Raw genomic sequence first — 25,675 nt, 5'->3', positions numbered from 1 at the left:
TATTCATATGGCGCGGAAGTTTCTCAAAATTCAAAGAAATGAGCTGGATAAAGACCAAGTAAAAAAGAATTAAAATATATACAAAATATTCATTTTTCAAATAAGCCTGAATTTAAATTTCAAATAATCTTTTTAAAAAGGTATTATCTAACTTAACCTGAGTAAAAAAAAAGGTTAAACAATCCCATGATATATGATCAACTCTTGTGTACTTCAACGTGATTGGTTGCAAGAATTATTCCATCAACTATATATCATGCGGTTGTGTCAGGGTCGAACCCAGTCCGCACCGCCCAATTGTAAAGACAAATACTATGCGAACACTGAGAACGCCGATCTCATAAATATTAATATCTAAAACCAAACAATACGGAACTTTTAAGTTTTAACAAGTTTGAAATATTCACACCGAACACCAAACCTAGAGGGGCAAGAACCTTGGCATCGAGCAGCAAAGAGCAAATGTTTGCGTCCGCTGCAGCATTGTAAGGGCGCAATGAAACAAGTGTCCTCTCAGTTCACGAATGGTTTCACACAGCAGCGCGGCATTGGCATTTTTCTATCGCTTGGCCAATTTAAAATGATTGATATTTGCCATCTGTTACTGTATGAAACGGCGGAATCAAAGGTGAACCATAGAGACACAACAATGCTACGGCAGCTATCAAAAAGTGAAGTAATGTTTTAGTCAATACTTTAATACCCCGAGCATTCTTCGTTTATTCTCCTTGGAATAGTGGATAATAGTTATTTAGGGCTTGATGGTCAAAAGTGATGGGCTTAAATAGAAGCAATTAGAATAGAAAAAATATGGGAAGAGAAGAAACAAAACAAAACAAAACAAAACAAAACAAAAATGTACGAGTCTTGATGATATTGTTTTAGACACCCAGAGTTCCACATAGGGACATAGCTTATAAGTTATGCCTCTATCATCAGTGCATGCAGATAAAGATAAACTTGAAAAAATAACAGTAACTGTAGTGCTTTTATTTTGCCAATATAAATAATCTTGCATTAGCATTTGGACCAGTTTATTCACTGACCCCGTCTGAACAACTTGATTCTGAACATGTAATATTAACATCTATTCATCTATAATGGAACAAAGTTAACTTAAAATACAAACGGAAGTAATTAGATTTTATCTATTCAGCTAGCTAAGCCTGATCACAAAATTGCAGGGAAAAAATTTAGTATTTTATCAGTCAATGAACTGAATCTGACACCGAACTAAGAGAGACCTGTACAGTACGCAGCTGAATTTGAACCTTCTGAACTGAAACAGATTCCAGATGAATTGAATGCTGATAACGGCAACCAAGAGCAAAAGGACAAATAAAATGAAAAATATGTATTTGACTGCAAACTTCCATCAAGCTCAAATCATTCGGTGACCGGTGTAGTAATAGGCAGTCCCTCAGAAGTGAATCAGTTGAAATTGTTTGACTGAAGTCTTGTAACTTGCTTCTGAAAGGGAACAAAGCAGTTGGAGCCTCTAGTCATGAAAATAAAGTCAGTGGGGTGTAAGCACATTAATGTACAATTCTAAGTTTTAAATGAAGACAAGCATTTTATTTGGAGCTTCCATCTACTTCTTACCGTTATTGTTTTAGCTTAATTCCTAAAGACAGTAAGTCCATCGATCTTCCGACACAGTTAGTAAGTGGGCAAACAAGTTAACTAGATAGTATTAAGGGCTAGATAAGTTCAAGGTATAATTTATTGTCTTAGCATTTCAGTTCTTTATACTTTTCAGATTCTTGCAACTTATAACATATCTTTAATTTAGGGGTAAGAGAACCCCATATTAACATCCAAAAGTTAGGAATCAATAAGTACTATGAACATCTTACACAGATTCCTAATTGCTTCAAGTAGATATCAACGACAACTCTACAATAAAAATCAATTATGAACTTAGGTTATTCATTGTCTACATTAATTTTCACCCCTATCATATTCTATTTTACAAAAATAAAGGCTTATTATTTTCACCATATTAAAAATTCCAAGCAACTGAAAATAAAGAATGATATTAAAAGCAATAATATATTGTAGCTCAATGAAAACAAGCCATCCATCTAATAATAATAAGAATCAACAAAGTAGCAGCAAGTAAAAAAATATTCGACCCCCAACTATGAAAAGGTTCCAATTATAACCTATAAGTTGTACAGTAGAACAATTGCAAATATCAAATTTCGGAAGTTAGGATTGTACCTGCATCAGAGCAAATTGTAATGAAGAAATGCCAATTTCAACTACTTCCATGGCTGTGACAAAGAAACTACAGGAGTTGATGCTTCAAATCCTTTTTTGCCATGTATCGCAGATTTCAGCACATTATATTGCTCGGTCACAGAATCGTACAAGGCTTTTGAGAATAACTCCTTAGCCTACTCCATAAAAAACCCACATTGCACCAATGAAGTTGAAGAAGTAAAAGAATCTTCTAGATAACTTTGTCTATTTTTCAAGTTTAGATTGCTACAAACCAAAACCACTAGCAAACACAAGCAGAGAACCCAAGGATACAGAATACTGGCTTTATTTACATAGATCATTTAGCTTGAGATACGATGCTCATCACATTACAAGAAACTACAATCAATTTCTGTAACCAGCAAATATTAGTACATGTAATGTACATCCTAGAATGCATTGGCACAAGTGAGTTTCACTAGACTTGAGGGAAGGAAGTCCACAGGTTCGAATGAGGTACTGTTATTGTTGTGAGGCATCAAAATGTTGTGATTCAAAAGGCACACTGAAATTTATTTGTGTGCAACATCAACAAAAGAGATGTGTTATTCATACAACTCTACAACACCACTCTTTCTCTCTAACACATTACCCATCACATCCCATACTTCTCTCTCTCTCTCATTGTTGTAAATTTGTCATACAAATAGCATTTCTCAAAGCAAAATGCCACTATATCAGTACTTAATAGTCACTTATAAATGATGTCATGTTGCATCACATTCTTAAGCAGTCATACTTAGTTTGAATATAGAAAAAAATGACAAATGACTTCTTAGAAAAAAAAAATTGGAGTCAATGACAAAATAATAAATTTAATTAATCAAATCCAGGTGATCAAACTCAACTTACCTTTTCAGGATTTTCACAAGTAGCAGTGGTTTCAGAAAAGCTTAATGCTGGAGCCACTGATATGCCAGCCCCATGAAAGGATATAATTCTTTTCTCCCCAATTTCTTTCTCAACCTGCAAAATTACAAACTCTAAAGATAAGATAAAATAAAACAAGGCAAACTCTCGAAGAAAAGAACACCATACCTTCAGTGGAGGGGGCATTATATCATGGCACAATATCGCTAAAGGATATACATGACCTGGTGGACCAGAATGCTCAACAAGTCTTCTCATATTATCTACCGAAGAAGTATCAAAGGGTGCCTGAATATTAAAACGCCAAAACATCATAAAATTGGTAATGTAATATACTATGGAACTGGAAATTATGCGCCATGTCATGTTTATTTACAATGTACGACATTCTGAGACATCTCAAGGTCATTATTTATATGACTACTAGCAAAAAACAAAGGAATTATTAGATCATTTACACTAGTAAACTGACCGCATGCACAAAATAAAAAATTGGATTTATATAATAGGCTGAGATATACCCTATACTTGTGACTCCTTTTATCCCACAGTTTTCATAAATACATAACCCTAAGTACGAGCAGAAACCTAGCTTTGGACTTTGGATTCCATCACACTTCCTTCTATGTTTAAATCCAATTTTCTCTTTACTCAACATAGAATGAAGGACAAATTACATGCAAACCAGCACAAGACCATAACAACTTAAAATAGAAGTACAGCTTTGGCATAGAACACAACAAGCAGATAATACAGAGAACCCAATAAGCATGGAATATCATTATCAAAAATCTGTTTTCATGTGTAGCAGATCACAAAGTAATAAAAGTAAACCTAACTGAATAACAAAATGGAGCAGCAGAGTCAAGAGTGAAGTCAATATTTGATCCACAAATCATGATTTCATTTCTAGTCCTTCCCCCCTCAAAAAAAAGGAGGGAAATATGTTTTAGTCTCTGTACTTTCGGTCTAACATGATTAAGGTCCCAAGTCCCAACACTTTCATATTGATGAATTTGGTCCTCAAATTTTAAAGAACATTGGATTTAGTTCCCTTTTCTAAGAATTCATCATATTTGTAAAGTCAGGAGAGACTAAATCCACATGTATTTTAAAGTTTGGGGACCCATTTCATTAATATGAAAGTAAAGCAACCTTGACCACATTTAACCAAAAGTATAGGAACTAAAAACACATTTTTCTAAAAAATAAAATAAAATCTATAGCCCATTGTAGATGAGTCATCCATGTAGTTTACCCTAACAAAAATGGAATAAGGCTTCACTGTTGTTGTATCAAACACCGGAGTTCAGATAACATTTCAATTATATTCAGAAATAAAAAAATTCACTAAGCAAGCTTTGCAAACAACAGATTGTGTTTAAATAGGATATTATTTCTGACCTCACATCCTGTTTGCTTCTAAACAAAGCTACATGCCTATCTACCTGATACCTTTTGTAAGCATATAAGGAAATAACCATAAAGAATGAGAGTTGGAGTACCCTTCTAGAAGTATAAAAAATTCTAGCTCTCAATGCCAATTCAAATTAATTTCTTCTACCTAAGCTCAGTCAAGATAAACTTCCCAATAATTACATATAGGAAGAAAATAAAAAGGTAAAATAAATCAATCTTCCCCGACAAGTTAAAATCAACTTGTGCTATTCAACTTTTTTAGAAGTTGTCATCTAACATCAAAAGCTGAGGTACTTAAGTTAATTCTAATTTATAAGAGAAACTTGATTTATTTTAACTTCTATTTCCTTTTCCTGTAAGAGCTTGTTATGACGTTTATCCAAGCTGTCCCCTAGTCAATGCCAAAAGCTACATTTCTGTAAATGATAGATCTCAGATGTGACAAGTTTTATAGAACTAAAACTCTGACACTTTTTATATTTTACTTTAACAAGAGAGTGAACTTACCGGCGCCCATTCTCCGGTGTGGGGATCTGGGCGATCCCTACCACCACTTGGGGCAATCCAGACTATTTGTGAACCACTCCTGTACGGAAAGGCCAAGATAATGAACAACTGACCAATCAATAATCATTACATAGAAAAGATACTATCTAAAGTAAACATGCCCAATTCTGTTGCTTGCTCTTCCCTTTAAGCATTTGGATTCTAATTTATCTGTTTGCAGATTTCTAGAAAATATGCACTCAAATTGACGCATTACAGTCTTAATCAAGTGTACTAGGGGCATTGGTTAATAAGCATTTAAGAAACCTATTAAAGGCTTCTAAATATTGAAAAGAAAAACAAGTATTAAATTATTTGTTTTTCAATAAAATAAATATTTTCTATTTTCTTGCCTTAACCAGTACTTAAGGTCAATGGTTAGTTCGCCTAAAGAAAAGCAATCATTTAGACATAAACTAGCAGATATACCTTAAAAGCATAGCCATTTCCTTCAGAGCTCGTATATTTGCATTTCTTTTCATCTCTATAAGAGCTGGATCATCAAGCATGTGCTTTTTAGAGTAAACACAAATGAGATTCCTATTAAAAAAAATTATAAGCAAATAGTTTCAGAAGTCAACTTTATTTATAGAAGGAAATATATCAGCATAAATTTTTAATTTGATAAACAGAAGTATAAAATGAACCTGCCAATACTGAATGGTTTGGACAGAGGATCAGTTATAACTCTATCTCCGGCTACATAGGTCTGTAGAACAAATGGCAGAATTCAATTACTTTGGAGTTTTTAAATATGTACAGCCTGTGCTTTAAAATAGCCAGACAACAAATATGCAAACTTTACCATGCTTTCAGCAATATATGGGATTCGTGTTTCAAGCAGCAAAGCAATGATGGCTGGATCAGCTTCAGTTTGGTGATTTGACATCAAGATGATGTTGTGCCCCTGCAGTAATTTTTTCAAACTTTCAAAATTTTCTCCCACATCTATGAAAATGTTAACATAGGGCAAATATATACAACAACCTATAAATCAGAACCAAGTTTGACATTTAATGTAAAGTAGTGGATATTTCTTTCCAGCATTCTATATCTGATACACAAGTAATCAGCAGTACTTACTGGAAAAAAAATTAGAAGCTACAGCAGCAGGATAAGAAACATCAACTCAGTATCTAAATTTAACTATGATTTTATTGGTTTTCTGGTATAATAGTAATAGTAATGAAGATACACAATTAAGAATAGTTCATACTACAATAATGAAGATCCAAAGAACAATGGAAAATTGAAAATAATTGCATAATTTGGGTCAACTACCGCGATCTAGATTGAAGATTGATTTGATTAAAATGTTCCACAATCTGCACTGTAGCATACTAGAATTGTAAAGAGGTAACTATGCATATTGTCTTCAACATTAAGACGAAAGACTTTGCATATATAACAAACATAAACTCCTAATATGTTATATACCTCATGCATAGATACCAACCTAAGAGTTAAGATAGACATAGCGAAGGAGGAATATTTACATTACTACCCTCACCCTACTTTGTGAATTAAGATTATTTACAATTTCTACCAATATTTTACAGCAAGCAGATAAATAATCCCTCAATATGAAGAAAGCATATTAGAAATTGGCACCTGCTTAAGTTTCTCTTCCATTTCAATGAAAAGGGGCATGTTGCCAACATAAGAATTTCTGCAACAAAAATATCGCCTTTAAGAATAGCTATGAGGTGCAGGCAAATGGAACAGACAATGTTTTGCTACAAGCTGATTATAAATGGGCCCTTAGTGCCATGAATACAAATGAGGTTATGGTATACAGATTGCTACATCCCAGGATTATGCTTCAGGAAGTACAACAGAGAAGCCTACTTCTGAAGTAATTGGCATGGTTCCAAACCTTGAAATTAACATATGCAGAAACGTGAACATTGAATTCATTCAAAACCAAGAGCTCAGCCTTCTCCAGATACAACCATGAAGGATCAAGTTAACTAAGATAAAACCACATGCAAAATCATAAGTAGGGAGTTACAGCTGAACAAGTGTCATCTTGTCTGCATGCATCACAAATTCATAATATAAATCTCAATTTAAGGGCACATAGAAAACTGAGAAGGATGCCCAGTAACAAGATGCAAAATGCTGCAAAGGCATAACTCCAATGAGGAACAGATTTTGTAGTCTTATTTTATCATTTCTATCCTATGGTTAACCACGACCAACTTCCAACTAATCACAAATGTAATTAAATACTGATAGAGACCCCATTGTGTGGCCTGGTGGGCCTCCAATTTATGCTAATCAGAGAAAGAAGAGAAGCAGGGAGGGAGGGAAGGGAAATATGTTGGAGAAGTCTGTTAGGAGGGAAAGGGAGGAGTCTTGGCAGAATGGACACTCGAAAGTGGGACCATGGGAGAAGGGGATGTTGGAAGCATGGAGGGAGGTAGGAATATGATGGGAGAGGGCTGGAACAGAGGAGGAAAAAGGCGGGGCGGGGGGGTTATCAAATCTGTGAAACTTGGACCTTGTGCCAGGGTAGCATATAGCTTTTTCTGAGTTCCTCCTTTATTTTACATCTACTTCTGCTATTTTTTTCCTCTCTGTACTTTGTTCCAAAATGACAGTGTAGAATACCAAAATCCATCATCCATATGTCATAAACTCATTTGTATTAAGATAAAAAAAAACAGGTTAATTTGTTTGTCTATTAACAACCTATGCAGACTTTTCTAAAAGAAAACCCATAGTCAAACTAAAAGTTGCTAAAAATTTCTAAAAAATGGGAGAAATTGAAAGCTTCAGCACTCTTGTTCTATAGTTTCACAGTAGACACCAATACAGGATTTGACACAATTAACCTGCAATCCTTCATTGTTCAAGTCTCAAGGTATTTACATGGGAATCCATAGAGTGTTAATAGTCTGAAATATGTTTCCAAGACACTACAAACCATAGAGTGTGTTCCACTTACAAGCTTCACCAGGAAGCTTTATCAAGGAGAATATTAACTTACATTTCTTTACATGCACAAGATTGTTCACTCATTCTATTTCTACATAAATTGCCCCCTGGAATCTAAATGTTAGTTATCTTACCTACATTCCGATGCATTATGGGATTTCACTAACCACCAAGCAAAAAGTCAAAGAGATCAAAGGGCTCAATCAACTATTGGAAGGTGGTGACTCCAGGATTCATACGGGATATGCCTTATTCACAAGTACATTGTATTTTGTACACCATGAGAAGAAACATAAGAATCATCACAACTGCATTGCTATTCGTTCCTGATATCATTAGCTTCATCACCATGTGTTAAACACGTAGAGACTTCAAAGTTCCAATAGGGCCTGTACATGCACATTGCACGTTAACTTCCCGCCCAAAAACATAATCCTTTGGGTTATGGACAATCCGTGCAGATATCTCTTAAATTTCCTAACACATTTTTCAAAAATTCCATGAACCTAGCTTATTGTAGTGATAAGCTTACTAAAAATACAAATGCCCAAGTCAAGGATATAATGTTCATGCACTAAAATTCAACTAATCATGTGCCTAGATGATCAACAATAAAAGACATACAAAACTAAACTCATTGCTGCCAAACAGAAAAAAGAAGAGAAACTATAGTTTGTAAACTCACTTGAGATCGACTAAAGGACGGATATAATTCTGACCAAACACGTAGTAGTCAAAAGGCTCTCTCTTTGCTTTGTGGTGTGGTTGAAAGACAAAAGGATCCTGTTAAAGATCAATCTCATGTTCTGAGCATGATAATCAATAACATGAAACAATAGCAAACTAAATGCGCATTAGGCAAGAAGCTATGAAAAATTCTTAAACAAAAGATTCCTAGTGTGTGGAAAGTGGAAACAATTAGCAAAGCATATCTTAGAATTCAATCTTACTGTCACATCCAAAAATACGCGATCTAATAAAGCAATCATATTCGACAATACAATCTCCTTTGCCTTGGGATCTCCACTTTGGATAACCTGAAATATGATTGCCCACAAAAGAAAATGTATCCAAGTTATTTGACTCTTTTAAATGCCAAAATGATATAAATATGAATTAGTATATTAAACTGCAGACTATATAACTCAAACTAACTAAACTGTTTTGTTGGTTACTTGGTTTTGAGAGTACCATAAACTATGCATACCAAGGCTAGTAAAATACAGGTAACAAGTAAAGCATGAAAAAGGCAGATTTTATCTGTTAAAGCATAAACGAGTGTGACATCTCAAATAATTTGATTGCTTGTGAGCAGCCATGGTTTGATATTGGAATTGATAATCGAGTAACCAACATGTTACAATTTACAAACAAATATTTTTAACACAGCAATAGATAGACTACCAGACACCAATATTATTCATAAACTATCCATACCAAGGCTAGTAAAATACAGGTAACAAGTAAAGCATGAAAAAGGCAGATTTTATCTGTGAAAGCATAAACAAGAGTGTGACATCTCAAATAACTTGATTGCTTGTGAGCAGCCATGGTTTGATATTGGAATTGATAATCAAGTAACCAACATGTTACAGTTTACAAACAAATATTTTTAACACAGCAATAGAGTACCAGACACCAATATTATAATAACTACGAATCAACACATGAAGTAAAGAAATAAGAATAGATGACAGTGACAATAGACACAATTTTTCATACTTGAAGCACATGATTTTTTGGAGTTTGGTTTCATAGTGAATTATGAGTGAACTAATACCTGTTCCCACACCACCGATATTAGGAAAAGTTTAGATATCGACAAGGTAAGTGCAGAATGCATATGCGTATATGAACATAAGACATGAATACAAACTTACTGCATTTTTATAGTTATTGTACACTTCTTCCATTCCTGCAGCAACATTAGCAGGCAGAGATCCAGCTTCTACTTCTTTCCTGATTCCAGCTAGAAGCTCTGCAAAATAAAGAAAGTATATGATATACAGGAAAATCAATTTCCAGGATTAGGATCAATAAAACAGAGAAGAGATAAAATGATTTAATTCGGGGCTTGCCAGAGCATCTTAATCCCAATTTTCATTGCAAAGTAATGGACAACATGATCAAACTAGATAGATTCTTAAGGAGCAGAGTAATTTTATCTTCGGAAAATAAATAGTCAGGTAAACTGATACCCTTGGTATTTATAACTGGCTGATGATAACATTTTCCCAATGTTCAACTCTATAAATCAGAACTTTCTAAATGTCAAACCTCAGTCGGAATCTTCACCTCAAACTCCATATTCTGTCAATCAAATCATATAAATTTTCCTCATGACAAAATTGCCAATACTATCACGAACTATCAACAATTTTTCACTCTATCCTTTCTTAAATCTCTACAAACATCACATAGGACAAGGCTCAAAACCCCAGCCGCATATAAAAAAAAAAGAAAAATAAATAAATAGTAAAATAATCGAATCGTTCGCTTGCTCGTCACCTAACCGAACAGTAGTATATTAGAAGAAAAAAAAAACAGAGAGAGAATATATTAATTATGCCACCAATTTAACGGTATTTATTTCCAACAACCAGCATCAACCGAAACAAACTCCAATCTCTACCTAAAAACACAAAAACGATAAATAAATAATATATATATATATATATATATATATATATATATATAAACTCACGGTCTCCTTGAGTAAGCATCTAAACTAACGCTTTCTTGATTCATTTCCATTCGACTTTTAAACAAACACAATTAAAAATAAAAAAATCGAGCCAAGCCTCAGTGAGCAAATTCCGTAAGGAAAAAAAATTGAAGAGGTTCACGATAAAGATACGAGAGAAGCGAGGTGCGAAGATAGCGAAGAGAGAGAGAGAGAGAAGTGAAGTGAACCTTGCTCGTTCTTCGCGTTGAGGAAGGTGCGTGAAGAAACCGAAGCGGACGTGTTAGCGGGAGAATGTTTAGCGGAGACGAGGTAGCAGTTGTTGTTATCGTTGGATTTAACCTTGGGAGTGATGGAGGAGGAGGAGGAGCAACACGGCGAGTAGGACGCAGTAGAAGATCGCAACAGAGAAACGGAAGAAGGTTTTGATGAAGAGAGAAACGGAACCCTAGGAGTTGGCGTAACGAAGAATGTGGTTGTTGGCGGCGTGGAGAGCATAAACATAGTCGTCTTACTATTACGGAGCGGAGGGGTGGCGTCTGCCACCCAGTAGTAAGCTGAAGAACCGGTCCTGCTCATTGTTCAAAGATCAAAGCCGAGAGAGAGAGAGGAGAGAGAGTGTGTTTGTATGAGAGAGAGAGAGAGAGATAGGATCCGTTCGTATGTGGTGAGTGTGAGGGCGGGATTGGCGGGCCCACGTGCTTTTCGTCTTGCTGGGGCCCACTGCCACTGTGGGAGCCCAATCAGCCGCCGAAGGGACACGTGGAGCGCTTCCAACGGACCCGATACATGAACGGATAATACTTAAACTCTGCCATTTTCTTTCTTTCTTTCTTTCTTCTCAAGTTATTACCAATGTAATGTAACTATAAAGTCCATATAGTATTATCATGCATATATCCAATATTCTACATTGGATTAGTATGTGTTATCTTTTCTCTATCCTTTGACAGGCCAAGTTGTATGCACGAATTTTGAAATTAAATTCAATAGTTTTCTGCAAACTGAATGTAAAATAAAAGTATGGAAATGCTTTTGTAATTTTATTTTGTCACCAACGCTGTTTGTAATGAATATGCAAACATGCACTTACTTAATCCATGTGTGATACACATCGCTCACGCTTTGTTGGATCGGTTTATTATTCTTCCATGGAATTCGACCTTTGTTTTTTCTCCTTTTTTTCTAGTTTAATACTTATGTATTTTATAGTCAAATAATCAAAGATAATTTTAGTTAGTTTCTAAAATAATTAGTATTATAAAAGTCTAGAAATTTATCTTGTATAATAATTTTTTATATTATCAGTATCTCTGCTATTTTATATTGAATTTCTTTAGAATATATTTGGCTTTGAATTTCTGCTTTTGTTTAAAACAATCTTATTTTATATCAATGTTATTGATCTAGGTGACCTCTTAGTGAAACACTAAACTAAAGTGATAAAATCTCACTAACAACTGATAAAACCCTAATTAAATCGATCTTTTTAGGTCAATTTTTAATCAAATTTGTATGGAATGTAAGATTGTTGTAAACTGGCAATCTTATGGATTCGTCTAAATTTTTTCAAGCCATGAATATATGATAAGTTTACTAAACTAGTTTAGGGAGTTTGAGAATTAAACTCTTTTTTTAAATAAAAATAAATGATATCTCCATTCATGAAAATTTCAATTACAACATATAGGAATTCTAGCTTTTATTGGCTTAAAGAATTTACTGGAAACAAATCTCAAATATTAATACAAATTAAATTGAGATAATCCTAAATATCAAAAAAATCCAGATATTCCTAATCATTATCGTTATATTAAAATAAGGTGAAAATAACGACTTTAAAGAAAAAAAAAACTTATACTTATAGCTTAAGTTATATCATAACATAAATCTAAGTTAATTCTTTCAAAGATATCACTTTCGATATTATTACTTTCAGAATGGAATTTTTATACGATAATATATATTGCTAATTCATTTGATGCATTATTGTCCCCTAGTTTGGTTTGTTATTGTTTGGAAAGGGATTTTCTTTGGAAGTTAATATAAAATGGTTCGTGCAAGTTGGCGGCTTCTCTATCTTGATATGCTCTATGCTATTTTTGTTAGCTTTTATCCTTTAACTCGTATAATCGTGTTTGATACCGACATTGTTACTTTGAAATTAGAGAAAGGAAGAAAAAAATAATGATTGATAGTATTTTTTTCACTTTTTTCTATTGGTACCTCACTTTAAAAAAAAAAACCATGTAATTTATAATATTTTTTTCTCTGTACAAATAAAAGAAGCCTTTCACCAAAAAATCTAGATTGAACAGCTGTGAATGTTATAAATCTATTATGTGTTCGATTCTTAGCGATGAAAAACAAGAAAACTTCCTTAATTAATAGAAATATCATCTTCATATCAAACGGATCCATTAAGTTAATTTGCAATTAAGCAACAATATGCGTTATTGTCATAACGTACGGACTAAAAGTTTTTTGTTTTTTTTTTTTTTGAGGCAGGACTAAAGTTAAAATGTGCAAAAAAATGATATATGTATTCAACATTTAGTCTACTTAAGGAACATAGTATTTTATTAAACCATGAAAAATTAATTGACGAAGAGTTATATGCAATGTAAACGTCACGAAATGTCATTTTACAGCAGGATAACAGTTTAAGACTTGGACAGTAGACACACCTTTAATAAAGCTATGGAGAGGATCTAATTTTTGTTTTATGCACAAAAGAACTAGTTCTACGTACTACTATTAAAAAGATTAACAATGAGAATAAAACATATTAGCTCAAATCAGCTGCTAACCAGGGACGGATCAAGGTGGCAACCGTGGGCCCTAAAACCCTATATGGAATTGTTAATATACCAAAATTTTAGGACAAAAATCTAACCATCTTTTCTATTTTAATTAATTCATTTTAGGAATATAATAATTTTTTTTACTGAATAAAGAATATTATAATAAGTTAATATCTATTTTTAAAAATTATTATAATAATTTTAAAATAATTTGTTTCTCTCTTCTAGTCCCCTCCACAGAGTTGGAGTGTGGCTTGAAAGTTGAAAGCGTGACGCCTATGGAATCACCATCCTGACTTCGATCTTTCTTTGTGCAAGGGAGGTTCCTTCTCTCTCTGTTCATTTTCAAAGAAATCTCTCTAATTCATGGCATGGAGGATGGGACTGTGGCTCACGCTGTCGGTAAGGGATGGTGAAGTGTGGGTGGAGTTAGAAAAAATTAATCATTTATGTAATTATTATACACTCATTTATAAGCATACAATTATTAATTCACTGTCATGAGTTCAAAAACATTGTTAAATGAATTTGCATCATTGGGTAAGGAGGAAAACGAACAACCAACCAGACACACGAGTATAAAGTATAGAACCCAGAAAATTTACAAGCATACATTCACACTAGTAGTACTGATGCTTGGGGAGTGTAATAAAAATGGTTGTCCTTCTTGAATTTGTATTTCTCATCGTGTTTTTTTGTTCCTTCTCTCTTTTGTGCTCTAGTCACTGGATGATTAACAGAAGGATGAGTCAGTGTGCTGTGTGAGGATATGAAAGGTTTTCATGTTCTTTGTGTGTTGATGATAATGAGAAATGTCAAGGTCAAAGTCAGTGTGAAGCCTTGATCGACTGTTTTTTTCTCGATGATGCTCTGCAAAGGAACATTGGAAAAGGGGTGGGGTGGGATGGGGGAAGATGAATTGATGAAGGATAGAAATATTTACATGCATTTTGTTGAATAAAAGCAAATTGAGTTCTCGAATCTTTTTGGTCAATAAAAGCCATGTCATAGATGGATTCATCAGGTATATATATCATATGCCATATGCTGCAGCATACAAACAGCTTTTCCTTTGCTCTTTTGGAGGCATCACCATGGTATCAGCTGCAATATACTACAGGCAGTGTTCTGCAACCATTAATTGCTTATTTTCAAAAGAAAACTATAACTTGCCACTTTCTGAGTGTTTTGGAGTAGTACTCAGATTTAGATATCCATGTGAAAAATAATACCTTCTGTAATTCTTCACCATTCAAAAGTTGTTTAAACTTCAAAAGATGGCAAAATCTCTTCTTTCAAAACAGAGAACCAAAAGTGGCGGGGGGAGGGGGAATCAACATAAAACTAAAGCAATTAGTTGGATGCCAGTTACTGTCTATAAATACTATTACAAAAAGTCTAGGTATACTACTAATTTTTATTATTCAAGGGTTCAATCGAAAACAACAACAGCCACACGAACCAATTTAACCAAGGAAGTTCATGATCACCAAATGAAGCACCAAATTACAGAGAACAAAATCCGCAAAAGCACGCTCAGGTGCAAGATCCTGCAGTAGGATGGAAAGTCAAATATCTGTAAGGATATATCAAGTGAATAAACCAACACATAGAATATGAAATCATTTCCTTCTTGCTTTGATTTGTCATGTTAAAGATGTAGGGATCTAAGTTTGAAACTACATCATTGAGACAGATTGTTGAAATATTAAATATGAATAAAAGAAAGCAAACCTAAAAATTTTGAGTTGCAACTCACATAGGTAATTGCAGGTTTTGGTTTTAATATATCAAGTCAGAGATCAAAATAGACAAGAAAAGAAATTTTACCTTGAATTCCTTGTTATCTTTATTCACTTGGATCCTGAGACAGACTGGTCCAAAATGAAGGAGGATAACAATGATCAGAAAGACAAGAACAAGATTTATGCCTATGTACGTAGCAGGTTTATAAGTCCCATGCTGCGCTGCGCATATGTATCTAGTAGACTTAGAAGACTCATAATGTACCAAAACATGCAAAACAAGATAGCCTGCAAATTGTAATAGATCTAGCACACTTACCAGCAAGAACAGCAGTTCCTACACAAGAAAGTACTCCTGATAGGAAGGAGTTAAATGGAAATGATCCCACAAAAGCCATGTAAACAACCTATTCACAGACAAAAAAAAATAAGAACACGAGTTTCAACAAATGTAACTTTAACATAAACCCACTAAACAACCTTGAGCCCTCACAAAAAAAATAAATGATTTCACCAGTACGTTTTTCTTCTAATGTTGAAGGAGGAAATCGTTAAACTAGAAACTAGACGAATATCAAATAAAGCACCAAGATTACAAATTTCTGGAGGAACTTCCTGGATCCACACTCTATGACTATATAGTTAAGCTAGAAGCCTAGAACGTCTATGACAAGCTTGCTTATTGCAATCCTCCTCTAAAAAAAGGTCAAAATAGAGTGTTTTATGACTGCAAATTTTAGAGCCTGTATAAGTTAAAGGCAAACAAATTCCGCTTTCCATTTCCAGTAAACACACATCAGAGGCAAATCAAATACCCAAATTCATTCATTGAGCTTTGGTTATCCGGAAAAACATGAATCTTCCTTCCATTCAGCAGATGCAGAAATGGCCTAAGAATATTTGCTTCCCTTCCAGTTTTTAGTCCTAAAACAACTCCACACTAGTCAACAATCATCCAAATCTACGACTGAGTTTAAGAATTGTTTTGAAAACAAGCAACTAGGAGATCTTCTGAATTCAATAAAGGGTTTTGTCTCCCGAATGACAAGAAAGAATGAGCGAAAAGTACCTGGATGAGAGCGGTGAAGACGGCATAGATTACGTAGAGGTCAATGATCTGAAAGAAAGAGGGTTAGGAAAAAAGAGAGAGTAGAAATTAGGGGAGAGGGAAAGATAGTTAGTTTACCTTGAGATTTGTTGGGGTTGAAGCATAAGCAGACCAAAGAGCGCGGAAAAGGTCTTGGGCGTCCTTGCTGCTACTGCTACTGCTACTGCTACTGCTAGACCCACCCATTCTCTTCGCCACTTTCTCAGGGTCAGGGGTACATTTCAATCTCTCTTGGGCTTAGGCCAAATGATTTTTTAGCAAAAGAACGAGGGCTGGTTAAAGGCCATTTGTTTCAGATTTTTTTTTACTTTTAATTTTAATTTAATAAATGTTGTTTTCTTTTATCTTATTTGGTATTTTAAAAAAATTATATATATATATATATATATAATATGTTTTCAATAACCTTTGATGTAATTTACATGATCTAGGACTAGTGCAACTAAGGATCTATTTAGGTAAGTTTTTATAAAAATTACTTCTAGAGAAGAATATAAGAAAAAAGAAGAAAATGAGTTTCTTCATGTCTTAAAATGAGTTGTTTACTAGTTAATTTGTGTTTGTTTTTTATCTCTTAAGAAAATTATGAGAGAATTTCTATGAGTTAATTAATGATTAGTTAATGAAAAATTGATTTTAACTTATCAAGAAACTTATTTTTTTTCTCTTAAAAGTTTTTTTAGAAAATGCGTCCAACCAGGTCCTAATCTATTTTTTTAAAAGGATGAATTAATTACTTACTCATTATTAGAATAACTAGAATTTATCTTTATTTTAAGTTAATAATTAAAAATCAATAATTATACTATCAATGGCTTAAAAAATAGAAGGGAAAAAAAATTAAAACTAGAAAACAAAAAGGTAAAAAAGCAATTAAAATAATAATTTAACAACCATAATTCACTTAACTTTTAGGCTATCCGAATTCATAAAGGTTTCATCTATATGGATTTGTTTGGTTGCAGTAGTTAAAGAATTTAACTGCCTTATAATACAGAGAACTTACTTAGATTTGTTTGCTTGTTGTGAAAAATTCATGTAAATTGAGTTTTGAAAACTCATTAGGATGAGCATAAAAGGCTTATCAAAATATTTACATATTATTCACTAATAAAGTTTTTATATTATAGAAGGAATCAAATTCATATTTTTTGGAATATCAGTATGATTTTTATCAACTATATCAATCATTATCAATTATTGTTGGTTCCTTACCATATTCTAGTTAGCTACCAATCGAAAAAAAAAAAAAAAAAGTCAAGCGTTTACACTAGAGTTAAAAGAACGAGGAAAAATTACAATTGTAGAAGAGAGAAAAAGGCAATTAGTACCAAATTGAGTGGTTTTAAAATTTTACAAGAGGACCAACAAATTATACGCCCCTTAAATATAGCGTGGTGGAATGTCCAACTTCCATTCATTCATTCTTCTTCTCTTCTTCTGGAGCTAAGTGCCTAAGCTTAAATGGCGTCGTTTTTGTCTTCTCTCCCTGCCGTTTCCGCTCGTCCCATCCCCACTAGTGCCTTCCCTCTCAGAAAACCTCTCTTTCAAACTCCACCCACCTTGCATTTCAAAAATCATAGGTTCGTAATCCCAACTTCTTCTTCTTCTTCTTCGTTTTTTTTTTCTTTCGGATTTGAATTTAAAAAAAAAAACTTAATTTTTATTGTTTTCTGCTATTTTCCACTGTTCGGAACAACATGGAGCTTTGAAATTAGTTTACTGGGGTTTTTATTTGTTCGGTGATGGGTGATGTCACACTCGTCAATTTGAAGTTTAGTGTAAAACTGGAAATAATGAGTTGCAAGTTAAGTTTCAGGCTTGGTCAGTGAAGAAGTTTATGCTAGTGGTTTTTCGTTATTGCCTGATTAATGTCTAATATAAGGATTTTAGATGTTTGGTTTTGGACAGTGAAAAATTAAGTCTTTTCATGTTACATTGGATGATGGGATTTCAGGATGTTGTAGATTAACTCATTCAACAAGGTTCAATGATTTACCTTGGACGATAAGTATTTGGTATCGATCAAAGAAAGCATTTTTTGTCATAAATTACACTTCCCTTCCTCACTCTCTCTAAGTATGAGGTTTTAAGTAGTGATTTTGTACCAAAGTATACCTACTTTCTCAGTATGATTCTCAAAGTTCTTTGTGTTGCATGTGACAAACACTACTATCATTAAGTTCAGATGGTGTCTGCTTCAAGATACTGGTTCAAGTTGCCAGCTATTTAGTGATAGTTATAGACAAAGTTTGGATTCTCCTTTGCTTAATTAATAGGTCTTGATTGTTGAATGATCCAGGAAAGGATTTAAATATCTTCGATATGTGGTCTAATCATTCATGTATACTGTCCTGCAGGTTTGCCGTTAGCTGCAGTTACGCAGAAGCAGGTGTCAACGCTGATTCTAGCTCTAACACCATAGATGTTGTGGCTGATGTTAGAAGTGAACGGGTACGAATGAATATCCCACTCTTTTAATAGCTTGAGATTATTCACACCTTATGTGTTTTTGGATTTTTTTTGCAAAAATATCTGTGTAAATGTCTCTCTTTGTAGATTGTAGTCTTGGGAGGAAATGGCTTTGTTGGTTCTGCCATATGCAAGGCAGCAGTGTCCAGGGGCATAGAAGTAATAAGCCTAAGCAGGTTTGTCAAATGTATTTTGTTTTACACCTGTCTGCCTATCTGTCTCTTCCTCTCTGTATTTTGTTGTATTTATTTAGCCAACATTTTGTTTTACAGGTCAGGGCGACCTACTTATTCGGATGCTTGGGTAGACCAAGTTACTTGGATTTCAGGCATGTTATCTTAACCTATTACTAAGATACATCTCTTTTTTTTACTGCATTTGGTTAGGGGCATCCAAGCATACACAGGAAGAGGTTAGAGTGAGAGTAAACACCAAATCAATTATAGAGAAGATTAGGCAATTATTAAGATTAGTAATGACACATACACATTGCTACACACTTCTTCATATCTTTCACCAATGTGTTTGTTACAGAACTTTGCATATTTATCTGTTGCCTTTCTAATTGTTGTGTGTTTGTATCCTTTGATTGATAAAAGAAATGTATGGGTATCCAACAATCATGGTATCCAACAATTTGAATAGATGTCAATTTAGTGTATTACGAATTTGTGGTAAATCAGAAGTAACTATGATAAAAGTGAAAACAGGATTTGCTTTAAATACTTTTTCAGATTTTTATACATTATGATTGGACCAAATAAAATAGAATGTCAATGTTATCTTCAATATTATCTTTTTTATGGTTCCTTAGCAACTGTTGGAGTCTTTCATATTAGCCTGAAGATATATACACCAAGTATGATCTGATAAATAAGATCCAATTTCTCCCTTTGGCCAATTATTCTGGTTGATTTGTGAGTATTTAAAAATCATAACAATATAATGTGTGTGCCAAGTAAGCAATTTTTCAAGTGATATCTTCATTTGCCTGATGAGCAGGAGATGTTTTCTATGTAAACTGGGATGAAGTACTTGTTGGAGCTACCGCAGTTGTTTCAACACTTGGAGGTTTTGGTAGTGAGGAACAGATGAAAAGAATTAATGGCGAGGCTAATGTTGTGGCTGTGAATGCTGCAAAGGAATACGGTGAGCCATCTGCCCATCTCATTGAGCATGAATTTTCAGATAAATTAACCTGTGTTCAGCCTTTGTTCATGTTAGACTATATTTTAGACAGAGTTTCATGCATACTCTTTCATAATGCAAGACATAACCTGTTAATAGCAATGTTCTCTGTTCTTTATTAGCATACTGAAACATTTCTTCACATTTCAGCTGGTTGGTTTGGATGAGAAATTGCTTTAAGCTATTTGTTTTGCATTCTATTTAGGATATTTCTCCTTTACGATCCTTTGGATTCGTGTGTGGAACCAAATATAATAAATTAATGTGCTATTCTGCTCTCACCTCTTTTCCCTTGCAGGAATTCCCAAATTCATCCTGATCTCTGTTCATGATTATAACTTACCATCATTTTTACTTTCATCTGGGTACTTTACGGGAAAGAGGAAAGCAGAATCCGAGGTTCTCTCCAAATACCCCAATTCAGGTAGTTATTCTAGCCTTTCATGATCTTGAAACTAAATTGGTATTCCAGTTTTATAAACAAAGATCCAAGGTTCTAAACTCAAACCTATTTGCATATAGCATCACCTCTGCAAGTGATTCAATTTGTTGAAAAGTTTAAAACTAGTAAAGCTACAGCTCGTTTAGGATCCAGCAACAGATTTTGCGGAAGATGTTTATCATTCGTTTGAAGGATATAAAGCTAACTAAATGGATAGGTATTGTTTTTTCATCGGAAAATGTTAAATGTTAGTTTTTGTTAGCAGGGGAGATTGAACCCGCGACCTTTCCTCCCTTACCTTCTTTCTTAACCATCCAAACAACCTTATATCTCCTGGTATTGTTGGTTTTATTGAATTGCATTCTTGACAGTTTCCTTTGATCTTGACATCTTCAGGTATTGTCTTAAGACCTGCTTTCATATATGGGAAGAGGAGAGTGAATGGTTATGAGCTTCCTTTGGATTTGGTAGGGGAGCCAGCAGAAAAAATTCTACGAGCAATAGAGAACTTCACCAAACCTTTAAGTTCTCTTCCTGCATCTGATTTACTCTTAGCTCCACCTGTTAGTGTTGACGATGTTGCGCTGGCTGTTATCAATGGTGTCACAGATGATGACTTCTTTGGTGTTTTTACAATTGACCAGATCAAGGACGCTGCCAATAAAGTACGGGTATGAATATGATCCGGATATAGTCAAACGAGATAAACCTGCAATTACAATAATTGTACAGTCAGGGAGTAACTACAATGAGGCCATTTTCCTTGTGTTAATACCGGTGGCAGCTTTTGGAGCACAATCTTTTTTAAATTTTAAGGGAGTAGTGTGTGACTGTGTGAGGAGAATGGTGTTTAAAACAATACTAAATGTAATAAATGAGGTTCATATCTTCTTTTGTTGTCCAAGTATTGTTAGTTTATGATTCGGACCATTCTCGTGCCTGTAAATTCTCAAACCTTCTAGCGAACTAGTGATTTAATTAGAGGCTAACTTGTTAGATTTGTAAATGCACACTGCAGTGTTAGTATCTATTTCGTTTTTTATGCTGCATTGGAACATGGTCTTGAAGTCGTCATTAAGCTAAAAACAGGTCTAATAAGTATTGTAGAAAAAGAACAGAACGCAAAAAAATTAATTAAAATAATAACGAGTTTCTCACTTTTATAACTCATTTTAATAGGTGCTTTAACGATACGGTCTATGTGAAAAGTGAATCACATTAGGAAGTGTAAGCAAAATATTTACTAGTATCTGTGCCATTAATTAGCGCTGCGTGGCTAACGTGCAAAAATAACACCAGTACACATTTTTCAATTCTGAACCGTAAAATAAAAAACTTGTGTAATATCGAGAGAATTTATATAAAAAAAATACCAACTATTTTTTAAGCTTATTTTAATAATTTTTTAAGGATAATTTATGAAAACAGTTTACAACCTATGAAAACAATTTAAAATTACTTAAGCACTTAACTAAATTATCCAAACGCATAGAAATAACTTCACTAGATTATAGCACATACAAAACTAGACCTCGGGTGATCTTCAACTTTGGCATTGACGCAAGTTCGCAAGCGTGATTGAGCTTCTTTATGTCATCATATAAACCAGTAACAACATTTCAACACAACAGTCCTAGTGATGTTAATCTTCAACCAAGGAAAAGAGCAACAAGTGATGCCATTACTCCTCTCTCGCTAATGCCAATTATTAAATACAGATAAAACAACAAAACAAAATGATTTATGCATTTTATAGTTCTGCATTCAACATCAAATCGGGCAACATATTCATGTCTGCAACAGAGAGTGAAAGCATTCCCTAAATATGTCCAGCAAAATCTTGCTAAGAAAACTAGTACCGGTGCATAAAAAATTATGATGAGCCAGCCTATCCAATCAGATCAGAATATACCAAAGTTCTTCTGATTTCCCAAAGATGTTAAGAGAAGAAGATCAATTGCCCAACTGTTGAGTATAATCACAAGTACTAGTATAGTTGTTTGTATGAGAACCCTTTTGACTCCGCTTGAAGAAGATGTAATAGTTCAACTCTGTCTTTTGTTTTGAATGGATTGTTCAGCAAGATACCTGTTATCATCATAATCATAACCCCAATTGTTATATAAAAGGCAAGGAGAGAATATATGTAGAGGTTTGTTTCAGATGATCCAAACAGCTAACTAATCATGCAAACCTGACAGATTTTGAAGCTAAACTACTATAATTCTAAGTTTCAATAATCATTTGCTCCAATAATACGTGCTTCAATTAAATGCACAATTGTATATAGCACAAAGCAGATAAAACTCAAGTTTTTACACCACAATATGTGTGTGTTACGGCGATATTTGGCACTGAAATAACAGATATAATGGAGAGATAAGTATACAAATAAATTTGATTTGCCAGTGCAATATATCAAAACGTTATCTTGCCAAACCTTTGTATTAACAAAAAAAGGTTCCGCGGAGATTAAATTTGATTTTGACTAAAATGAGGTTAAAGCATTAGGCCAGCCAAAGTTCAGTAATACCAAATAACTATAGTTTATTAAACAAAAAAATCTTATCAATCACCCGCTAAAGCATGTTAGAAATATGTTCTTGTATGAAAAATGAACTACCATTTATCATAAATAAAACTTGGATTAACACTTACTTTCCAGTAAAGAAGCCAGCAGAATACCAAGCATTCAAAACAGCAGCAAGATCTGTTCCTGAGCCATTAATTTCTTCAAGTTCAGAATTGTTTCTCTCTTTCCCTGAATTGCATGTAGCAAACACAAATATACACTAAAAAAATCTAGATAGTAATGTAATAAAGCCACATATCTAGACAACAAAGTAGAGCGATAGAAACACAAAAAGGTGGAAGGACATATCTAGGAGTGGGCTTACCTTCATTCACATTAAAATCACCAGATATGGTTGTTCTAATAGTAGATAGTGCCTTCTCTGCAGCTCCCATTGCCATTTTGTGGATTTTACCATCTTCACAAGGAAATGACATTTTACGATCCATTTCCACAGAAAGATTGCTACACGGCTTGCTAACAGATGATCCACCCAAAGAACAACCAGGAACTGACGTGCATGGAGCCGGCAGACATTGACTGTAACACGGGCAACATGTACAGACAGCATTTGGATCAGAAACTTGGTATGCAGTCGCTGAATAATCTTGAGAATTGGAATATGGTACACCAGAGTTAGAATCAGCGGCCACATTTTGGTAATTCCAACCACCATATTGATTAAGTTGCTCCAAAATCTTCAACCTTTTCTCCTCAAGTTCATAGTACTGCACAACTAATTGATTATAACCATCTACAGCTTGAGCATATGCATAACCGTTCTGTGCATTCTGGATGTCTTGACCACTTGTTGAATCCAGATGATCCACCTGTGACTCTGTGTGATGATTTTCTTCCAACTTCGACAAATTACCAGTCTCACCTGAATCAAGCGCATCAGTAGCTGGAATATTCGTATCAGCACCCCTGTGTTCAATAAAGCAAAATAAGTTAACAAAAATTAACAGCAACAACAGAAATTACTGCTGTGCACTATAAGGCCTATATTGTCACCTAATTTATCTTTCACAGAATTAACACTAAAAAGAATATTTGAGAGACATTTTTTTTCTTAGTGGCATGACGGCATCGAGTTACGACTGTTTATCAGTTTATGTTATGTTTTATGCACTAAATAGGAGCACAATTATGAGAAATGGAAGGTCACACAAACATTGAAATTGTACCTTGTAGTGTCAAAATTGGAGCCATTTTCTCCGATCAGTGTCTTCGCCTCCTCTTGAACCGAGGCGGCGTCTTTGTGTTTGCCGCTGCTATGCATTTTCTGTAAATTAATTAATCACAAAATTGTCAGATTAAGACCGAATTTGAATCTCGAAAAGTGAAAATATGGTTAGGAAGAGAAGAGAACGTTGTAAGTAGAAATAGCTTGGTCGAAGGCATTGATGAGTACTGAATCGTCCCATAGATCTCCTTCCTTCCCCATGCTTAGAACGGAACAAAACACCAATATCGATTCGATTCGATTCCTAAAACCCTTCTCTTCTTCAACTTTATACCTAAACCCCTCAGTCTCTCGCCACCGCTAAGTTAAGTAAAAAATTACAGGGTTGAGCAAGTAATTTTTTTTTTTTAATTCTTCTCATTTTTTTTTTCTGATAACAGATAATGTTTTTACTGTTCAACTTCAAATTACTATTAAAAATATTTTAAAAACTAAAAATAAAATTTATAAGAACTAAAAAAATAATTTTATTAAAAAATGTTAAAATATAAGGAAAAATATATATTTACATTTTTCAGAGTTTTGATAAAATTAGATTTTTGGTGCACGGCTAAATAGAGGATTTAAGTGTTTTTTGTTTTATAATTTTTTTATATAGTATTTATTGTCCTTTTGAATTTATTACTTTCACGTCCCTTAATTTAAATAAGTAGTTGGTGTCTAAACTATTATTTTTAAAAAAACAATGTTATTTTTTAGGGGAATAAAGTAGGTTCTTAAATAATAGTATTTCTTAATTAGTTCTCTGAAAAAAAAAATTGATGAAGAAAATTTATTCATATATAATAATTTTATTTGATTTAAGTAAGATTGTTTCTCATAAAAATATTTATGATATCTATAAAAAAAAATTGATTTACTTAAAGTTCGGTAACATGGGAGACAAATTTAGATTAATATAACTGATTAACACAACATTTTCAATCGTATATATCTAAATCATAAAACTAGAGAAACATAAAACAAAGGGATATTTGTTTTAAATAATCATGATATATTTTCATGAATTACATTTCTTAAGAATATTGTGACTAATTCTTGGATATAATTAAAATGTTGTTTGATTAAACTTTAATATTTTTAGGAATATCTTTTAAAATTTAAAATAATTTAAATTAAAAATAAAGAAAGAAATTTATTGACATTTTAGAAAATAAATTTCCTTTTTCTCATAAAAATGTCACATTCTCATCCTTCCTCGTGAAAATAAAAGTATAAGAAAGTATAGTAAAAATGAATGAAAGTTATAATACTCTTAGAAATTAATAATACGCGAGAATAATTTTGTAAAGCTGGTAACAAAACATGTGTATGTAATAGCACACAATCATTTTTGTGCAAGGAGCAATATGATTCTTCTTCCTTCACTTGTGTT

The 25,675-nt window shown here is 33.5% G+C and overlaps 4 protein-coding genes across 7 annotated transcripts; 1 reads left to right on the top strand and 3 right to left on the bottom strand.

The window, feature by feature from the left end:
• Positions 1-969: 969 nt before the first annotated feature.
• On the bottom strand, positions 970-11,302 carry LOC114368977 (glycerol-3-phosphate acyltransferase, chloroplastic-like). Of its 2 annotated transcripts, none has more exons than XM_028326279.1 (13): positions 10,954-11,302; positions 9,921-10,018; positions 8,991-9,077; positions 8,726-8,823; positions 6,712-6,769; positions 5,906-6,007; positions 5,748-5,809; positions 5,530-5,640; positions 5,062-5,140; positions 3,304-3,423; positions 3,118-3,231; positions 2,224-2,399; positions 970-1,496 (listed from the first exon to the last, which is right to left on the bottom strand). In XM_028326279.1, exons 1-12 carry the CDS (start codon positions 11,300-11,302, stop codon positions 2,265-2,267), a joined length of 1,413 nt encoding a protein of 470 aa, XP_028182080.1. In that variant the 3' UTR covers positions 970-1,496; positions 2,224-2,264. The 2 variants fall into 2 exon arrangements, with proteins under 2 accessions (XP_028182080.1, XP_028182081.1); XM_028326280.1 differs by having other exon boundaries at positions 970-1,470.
• A 3,444-nt stretch (positions 11,303-14,746) lies between these two features.
• LOC114425870 (dolichyl-diphosphooligosaccharide--protein glycosyltransferase subunit DAD1-like) lies at positions 14,747-16,646 on the bottom strand. 2 transcript variants are annotated; one of them, XM_028392834.1, is made up of 5 exons: positions 16,459-16,646; positions 16,342-16,389; positions 15,592-15,679; positions 15,358-15,494; positions 14,747-15,077 (listed from the first exon to the last, which is right to left on the bottom strand). In XM_028392834.1, exons 1-5 carry the CDS (start codon positions 16,564-16,566, stop codon positions 14,994-14,996), a joined length of 465 nt encoding a protein of 154 aa, XP_028248635.1. In that variant the 5' UTR covers positions 16,567-16,646; the 3' UTR covers positions 14,747-14,993. The 2 variants fall into 2 exon arrangements, with proteins under 2 accessions (XP_028248635.1, XP_028248636.1); XM_028392835.1 differs by having other exon boundaries at positions 15,358-15,401; positions 16,459-16,643.
• An 881-nt stretch (positions 16,647-17,527) lies between these two features.
• LOC114425170 (uncharacterized protein At1g32220, chloroplastic-like) lies at positions 17,528-21,488 on the top strand. 2 transcript variants are annotated; one of them, XM_028391964.1, is made up of 8 exons: positions 17,528-17,963; positions 18,741-18,834; positions 18,940-19,028; positions 19,125-19,180; positions 19,855-20,001; positions 20,339-20,464; positions 20,563-20,699; positions 20,879-20,994. In XM_028391964.1, exons 1-7 carry the CDS (start codon positions 17,845-17,847, stop codon positions 20,670-20,672), a joined length of 741 nt encoding a protein of 246 aa, XP_028247765.1. In that variant the 5' UTR covers positions 17,528-17,844; the 3' UTR covers positions 20,673-20,699; positions 20,879-20,994. The 2 variants fall into 2 exon arrangements, with proteins under 2 accessions (XP_028247765.1, XP_028247763.1); XM_028391962.1 differs by lacking the exon at positions 20,563-20,699 and having other exon boundaries at positions 20,879-21,488.
• A 549-nt stretch (positions 21,489-22,037) lies between these two features.
• LOC114425910 lies at positions 22,038-24,614 on the bottom strand. Its single transcript, XM_028392888.1, has 5 exons — positions 24,427-24,614; positions 24,242-24,339; positions 23,380-23,981; positions 23,141-23,243; positions 22,038-22,570 (listed from the first exon to the last, which is right to left on the bottom strand). The coding sequence occupies exons 1-5, from the start codon at positions 24,499-24,501 to the stop codon at positions 22,528-22,530; spliced, it is 921 nt and encodes a 306-aa protein (XP_028248689.1). The 5' UTR covers positions 24,502-24,614; the 3' UTR covers positions 22,038-22,527.
• Between the last annotated feature and the right edge of the window lie 1,061 nt (positions 24,615-25,675).

This window comes from Glycine soja, chromosome 9, assembly GCF_004193775.1.
Source record: "Glycine soja cultivar W05 chromosome 9, ASM419377v2, whole genome shotgun sequence".
In the NCBI taxonomy this organism is placed as follows: domain Eukaryota; kingdom Viridiplantae; phylum Streptophyta; class Magnoliopsida; order Fabales; family Fabaceae; genus Glycine; species Glycine soja.
The sequence above is the reverse complement of the archived record's forward strand: the minus strand, read 5'-3'. Positions and strand labels throughout refer to the sequence as shown.

What these genes read in the sequence shown, in the direction of transcription:
- LOC114425870 (XM_028392834.1), bottom strand. Translation starts at nt 16,566, where the DNA reads ATGGGTGGGTCTAGCAGTAGCAGTAGCAGTAGCAGTAGCAGCAAGGAC. An exon ending in CAACCCCAACAAATCTCAAG is followed by an intron (nt 16,390 to 16,458) that starts GTAAACTAACTA and finishes TCTTTCTTTCAG; the next exon opens with ATCATTGACCTCTACGTAAT. An exon ending in AAGATAACAAGGAATTCAAG is followed by an intron (nt 15,078 to 15,357) that starts GTAAAATTTCTT and finishes ATCCTACTGCAG; the next exon opens with GATCTTGCACCTGAGCGTGC.
- LOC114425910 (XM_028392888.1), bottom strand. Translation starts at nt 24,501, where the DNA reads ATGGGGAAGGAAGGAGATCTATGGGACGATTCAGTACTCATCAATGCC. An exon ending in TCCAATTTTGACACTACAAG is followed by an intron (nt 23,982 to 24,241) that starts GTACAATTTCAA and finishes TATTGAACACAG; the next exon opens with GGGTGCTGATACGAATATTC. An exon ending in GCTGGCTTCTTTACTGGAAA is followed by an intron (nt 22,571 to 23,140) that starts GTAAGTGTTAAT and finishes TGATGATAACAG; the next exon opens with GTATCTTGCTGAACAATCCA.
- LOC114368977 (XM_028326279.1), bottom strand. Translation starts at nt 11,302, where the DNA reads ATGAGCAGGACCGGTTCTTCAGCTTACTACTGGGTGGCAGACGCCACC. An exon ending in ACAATAACTATAAAAATGCA is followed by an intron (nt 9,078 to 9,920) that starts GTAAGTTTGTAT and finishes ATCATATTTCAG; the next exon opens with GTTATCCAAAGTGGAGATCC. An exon ending in GAAATGGCTATGCTTTTAAG is followed by an intron (nt 5,141 to 5,529) that starts GTATATCTGCTA and finishes CTTTCCGTACAG; the next exon opens with GAGTGGTTCACAAATAGTCT.
- LOC114425170 (XM_028391962.1), top strand. Translation starts at nt 17,845, where the DNA reads ATGGCGTCGTTTTTGTCTTCTCTCCCTGCCGTTTCCGCTCGTCCCATC. An exon ending in CTGATGTTAGAAGTGAACGG is followed by an intron (nt 18,835 to 18,939) that starts GTACGAATGAAT and finishes CTCTCTTTGTAG; the next exon opens with ATTGTAGTCTTGGGAGGAAA. An exon ending in CTCCAAATACCCCAATTCAG is followed by an intron (nt 20,465 to 20,878) that starts GTAGTTATTCTA and finishes TGACATCTTCAG; the next exon opens with GTATTGTCTTAAGACCTGCT.